Source organism: Staurois parvus, unplaced genomic scaffold (genome assembly GCF_062004578.1).
Source record: "Staurois parvus isolate SC_StPar_1 unplaced genomic scaffold, SC_StPar_1.0 ptg000064l, whole genome shotgun sequence".
Lineage (NCBI taxonomy): Eukaryota > Metazoa > Chordata > Amphibia > Anura > Ranidae > Staurois > Staurois parvus.
This window is the reverse complement of record NW_028317860.1, coordinates 7,463,715-7,469,714: the sequence shown is the minus strand read 5'-3', so window position 1 is coordinate 7,469,714 and position 6,000 is coordinate 7,463,715. Positions and strand designations below refer to the sequence as shown.

General features: G+C 41.8%; 1 protein-coding gene across 3 annotated transcripts in view; it reads left to right on the top strand.

Moving 5' to 3' along the window:
• Positions 1-1,785: 1,785 nt before the first annotated feature.
• The window catches only part of EPSTI1 (epithelial stromal interaction 1), a 105,406-nt gene continuing 101,191 nt past the window's right edge, over positions 1,786-6,000 (top strand). For 2 of the 3 annotated variants that reach the window (XM_089668828.1, XM_089668827.1), the window contains exon 1: positions 1,786-2,045. In XM_089668828.1, the coding sequence (XP_089524954.1) occupies positions 1,843-2,045 (203 nt within the window). In that variant the 5' untranslated portion in view covers positions 1,786-1,842. The remainder of the gene's footprint in view (positions 2,046-6,000) is intronic. The other variant, XM_089668829.1, reaches the window with a different exon arrangement.

Here is a 6,000-nt window from a genome sequence, read left to right as displayed (position 1 = left end):
TCTACTCTGGCCATAGACTGATTGAAATTCGGCCTGTTCTGCAGGGACCAGGTGGATTTCATTCAGTGTGTGGCTGCTCCTGCTTGACAAAAGTCAATCATTTGATCAACTTTTGTTGAAGGGCATGTTGGAAAATTTTTCTCAATGAGTGGCTGCAGCCATTGATCAGCATATTCTGACAGCCGTGGGTGTCGCTGAAGGGGAAAATGAAACAACCATTTTATTCTTCAAACTTTTAGTTTAGTTTAACCATTTGTCTACTGAGCACTTACACCCCCTTCCTGCTCAGGCCAATTTTCAGCTTTCAGCGCTGTCACACTTTGAATGACAATTGCGCTGACATGCAACACTGTACCCATATGACATGTTTACAATTTTTTTCACACAAATAGAGTTTTCTTTTGGTGGTATTTAATCGCCACTGGGGTTTTTATTTTTTGAGCTATAAACAAAAAAAAATAGCAAAAAATTTAAAAAAAAAGGTTTTTCTTTGTTTCTATTGTAAACTTTTGCAAGGCGGCACTGATGATGCAGCACTGATATGCAACAATGATGGGCACTGATAGGCGGCACTGATGGGCACTAATAGGTGGCACTGATGGGTGGAACTGACTGACGGCACTGACTGGCGGCACTGCTGAGCACTGTCTGGTGACACTACTGGGCACTGATGGGTGGCACTGCTGGGCATTGGTGGGTGATACTGCTGGGCACAAGTGGGTGACACTGCTGGGCACAGGTGGGTATAGCGCAAAAAATTAAAACGCACAGGTGATAAAATACCACTGAAAGAAAGCTCTGTTTGTGGGGAAAAAATATATAAATTTCATTTGACTGTAGCGTTGCATGACCGCGCAATTGTCAGTTAAAATAATGCAGTGCTGTATCTCAAAAATGGCCTGATCAGAAAGGGGGGTAAATCCTCTGGAGGGCAAGTGGTTGATGTCACTGGTGATGTCAGTGGCAGTTGGTCAGTTCCCCCCAGCATCACTTGGTGTCAGATTGCCTTCCCACTATCGCAGAAAAAATGTATGTACAGTGTTGTATGACCACGCATATGTCAGTTAAAGTAACGCAGCGCTGTATCACAATAAATGGCCTGGTCAGAAAGGGGGGGGGGTTAAATTCTCTGAAGGGCAAGTGGTTAAAGTAAAGCTTTTAAACTTTCAGGCTGGGTTCACATATATGCGGTGCAATATAGCGCATGTAATTCGCACAGGAACCGCACTGCATTCCTGTGCAAATCACATGCGATTTGTGTGCGGTGCGTTTGGAGCCATACATTATGTATGGCTCCAATCGCACTACACCTGTACCAAAAAGGTGCAGGACCCTTTTTTGGGTCCGCACTGGAATTGGATTGCTTTGGTATTCACACCTTTGCGATCCGATTCTGCACATCGCACCGCGTTTTGCGTACCAATTTCGGGGTGTTGTTAACATACACACATGCAGCGTTTCGTATGAATGGGGTGCGATTCTGAATTTGCACAGAAAACGTTGCGAATTCCGCACTGCATTAGTGTGAACCCAGGCTCAAAGATACATTTTCTACCTAAAGTTCTGGTTATACATTGAAAGTAAAGCAGATTTCTCCATTCACACAAGTCAAGTGGATAGAGGAAACCTCCTGACAGGGAAACTCAAGCTGATGTTTATTGTTCTGAAAAGTACCTTTATTTCTTCCTTTTCCAACCCATCCCCTTCCCCAGGTATGCTGTAGTACCAGCCCCTTGTTTGTAGGGTAAAGTTCAGGGGAGTGGTATGACAGCTGCAGCTGAATTTCTGTGACAAGCTACAGGTATTATCTGCAGAGACAACCAGCCCAGACCGCTCAGCAAAATGTATAGGCAAAACTCAGGACAAGGAGCAGGTCCATATAGACAAGGTTTTCAGTCTGGATCTCACAGTAGGAATCCCTATGGAAGGGATTTCAGCACTGAAAGGATGGAAGATCAGCTGGATCAGCACCAGGACCCCAACCAAGAGCAGTTCAATAATCCTACACAGGAACCAACCCCACAGGTATCCCAGGAACCCCAGCAGTAAGTTACATTTTGTTTTTGTTTTTTTATATATATTTATAAGTGAATTCTAGTGTATAGTCTGTGTACACAATAAAAGTATATTTTTTTTATAAAATGTTATGAATCCACTACATATATTATTGCAATATTCAAAATATTTATTTAAAGCTTTATGTTATTTTGTAACATTTGAGACAATGCAGAAATGTAGAACAATACCTTCATGCTGAGTTCAGAAGACGTTTCAATGGCGATGGTCTCTAGCTATAAAAAGTACAGGAGATCTCCATAGTTTCGTTTCTCTGATTCATCTGCAGTTTCACTTTCATTTCTTTCATGTGCAGACAGTTTGCAGATCAGCTTAGTAAGGAGCTTTGGAATTGTCTCTGTAATGGTGGCCAATGATTCTGCACCAAATGATCAATTTCTTTTCCAATCGATCTCTTCCAGTAGGAAAAACTGATTAATACAACCCATTCGATCAATATGTCACACACTGGGAAGTGGATGTCAATTGATAGTTAAAATATGACCATAACTTATGATCTTAACCACTTGCCAGCGGGTACTTATACCCCCTTCCTGCTCAGGCCAATTTTCAGCTTTCAGCGCTGTCGCACTTTGAATGACAATTGGCGGGCATGCAACACTGTACCCATATGAACTTTTTATCATTTTTTTTAATACAGATAGAGCTTTCTTTTGGTGGTATTTAATTGCCGCTGGGTGTTTTATTTTTTGCGCTATAAACAAAAAAAGAGCAACAATTTTGAAAAAAAAAGTTTTTCTTTGTATTTATTATACAATTTTGCAAACAGGTAATTTTTCTCCTTCACAGATGTGCATTCATGAGGCTGCACTGATAGGCAGCATTGATGGGTACTGATAGGCAGCACTGATGAGGTGGCACAGATAGGCAGCACTGATGGGCACTGAGCTTGTACTGATGGATGGCACTGCTGGGCACAAGTGGGTGGCACTGCTGGGCACACGTGGGTGGCATTGCTGAGTGGCACAGGTGGGTGGCACTGATGGGCACAGGTGGGTGGCACTGCAGGACACAGATGGGTGGCACTAGGCACAGGTGGGTGGCACTGGGCACAGGTGGGTGGCACTGCAGGACACAGATGGGTGGCACTGGGCACAGGTGGGTGCCACTTCAGGGCACAGGTGGGTGGCACTGATGGGTACAGGCGGGTGGCACTGCTGACCATAGGTGGGCGGCACTGCTGGGGACAGATCATCAGGGCACTGATCATCAGTGCCCTGATGATCAGTTCCGATCCTTTGCGGACAATTTCCGGTTCTTGGGAGTACTCACGCTGTGAGGAAAGTGCAGCCGATAACCAGCAACTGCATTTACCCAGTGATTGCTGTGTCATTGGACACATCTGATCATGTGGGAAAAGGCTGCCGTGATTGTCCGATTACCATACTCCGTGATCACCTGTGTCCGTAGGACACAGCGATCACCGGCGGGGCCAAGTGCATACCACTAAGGACGCACAGGGGTGTGTGGCCTGAAATGACGTTCATGGACATCGTCCCAGGAATACACAACCATGCTGTAGCCGCTGGGAACTAGTTACAGTCATTTAAAAAAAAAAAGTCAGCAACTACAAATACTGTAGACATTTATCTGTCCAGGGATCCAATTCTGTCGTCACCAGTCCCCGACACCACCATGTTTACTGTAGGAAGCCTGCTCTGACTCCCTTCAGCTTCACAGCTAGCTCCCTACCTGCAAGAAATAGAAAAAAATTGCAAAAAAAACCCTAGCAAAAGTCAAAGGGGGGAAGGGGGGGGGGGGAAGGTAGGAGGATCAGATCATCCAAAAAATGTCAGACACCCCCAAAAAATGTCATCAATGTAACATATCCAGTCCTTCTGCCCTGCTGCCAGGACCTCCCATTTACACGTATTTGGATTTTTTTTTTTATAGCAAAGACATGTAGCAGAATACATTTTGTCCTAAATTTCTGGTGAAATTTGATTTTTTAAATTACCGGTAGATTTTTTAACCGCTTCCCAACCACGCTATAGCCAAAAGACAGCTACAGCGTGGTTGTCCAGTTCTGGGAGGGCGTCCATGGACGTTCCGTATGTGTTTTTCATCTGTCCGTTTACAGATGAAAAATGGAGACCCATTTCTGTGAACTAGTGGATGTAAATGGATAATCATCAATTTACATCCGTTAATGTCCGTATCCGTTAACATCCATTTTTTTGAATGGAAGAAAACCCAATTTTTCTTCCATAAAAACAAAATGGAACAGATGAAAAACGGATGTAAACAAATGAAAAACGGATGTAAACGGATGGAAAACTGATGAAAAAAACAGTTGTAAACTGATGACAAAAAACTAATGTAAACTGATAAAAGAGGATGAAAAACAGATGGAAAAACGGATGTAAACTGATGAAAAACGGATGTAAACTGTTGAAAAAATGGATGTGAACTGTTGAAAAATGGATGTAAACTGATGAAAAAGGGATGTAAACTGATGAAGAAAACGGATGAAAAACAGATGAAAAAATGGATGTAAACGGATAAAAAACAGATGAAAAAATGGATGTAAACTGATGAAAAATGGATGTAAACTGATGTAAACTGATGAAAAAACAGATGTAAACTGATCTGTTTTTCCTTAGCAAAAACATGACTGAACTGATGAAAAAATCGGAATGTCCATGTGAAAGGACCCTTAGACTGACACTTGGACATAAAAGGCATTTGGATATTTACACAACTCCTCCTAAGAGCCAGCCCACTTGCATCAGAGTGAAAACTGCTGAGAGTAGTACTAAGGCAGTGTGCTGTGATATATGACGCCAACGTCAAGAGCACAGGAACATGACCTCAATAGGGTTGTCACCTCATTCCTTTAAACCCGAACAAATATTAATTACACAGGTTCTTTGGCTGATTAAGGTGGTAATTAAACTCACTTAGTGCTTTGTCTGTATTAAATTTGGCTCAGAATCTGTGTAATTAATATGTATTCGGGTTTAAAGGGATGAGGTGGCAACCCTAGACCTAAAACCAATGGGAAGAAAGATCAAAACTAATCTTAGAAAGTCTTATTTCACTGAAAGGATTTTTGATGCTTGGAATAGACTTCCGGCAGAAGTAGTGAATCAGTCAACAGTATGTGGATTCAAACATGCTTGGGACAAATATAGATCCATACTTGGACAAAAAAGTAAAAAAAAAAAGTTCTGCCATTACTCTGTTTTGCTTTCAGGAAGCTACAGTGTTTACAGCACATCAATGCCCCCCCCCCCCCCAACTTCAGAAATTATCTACCTGCAATGCATAGAGAAAAACAGAGACCCAGTAATGGCATTACTGGGTCTAAAGTAAGGCATGTAATGAAAATGGAAAGATTTTATTTAAACACTTTATTTGCATGTTGATGGGGGAAGGGGGGGATTGGAAGGACCAGGAAAATCAAAATAGAAGCAAGTTGACTGTCAGCTTTAAGAAACATGATTTTTGTGTGCTTTTGCAAATTTGTTAAGTTGGTGACAAGGTCTCTTTAATGCAGGCCATACATTGGTCGAATTCTGAATAAATTTTCTTTAGAAAATGGGAAATTTTGTGCATTTTGTAATCCGATGGTGCCACTATTGATTTAGAAATTAAACCAACCAAGCCTTCAGTTTCACCTCATGTTGCTACAGAAAAGAATTTTTGTGGGCAAGAATTTTCTTTTCATTTCAGGTCACAGCTCATGCTCATTTCTTTTTCGTTTATAATTCTCCCATCACTAATTCGAAATTTGTTTGTTTTTTGAAAACATTTCCAACATGCCCGATCACTCAGATTCGATGGTTACATGAAAATCAACCGTTTCTGTGACCCACTAATGGTGCGAAATTCGAATGAAAATTCTTAGAAAAGATTTTTTAAAGAAAATTCTTTCGGAACTTGACCCGTGTATGGCCGGCTTAAAACAGTTATTAACATCTC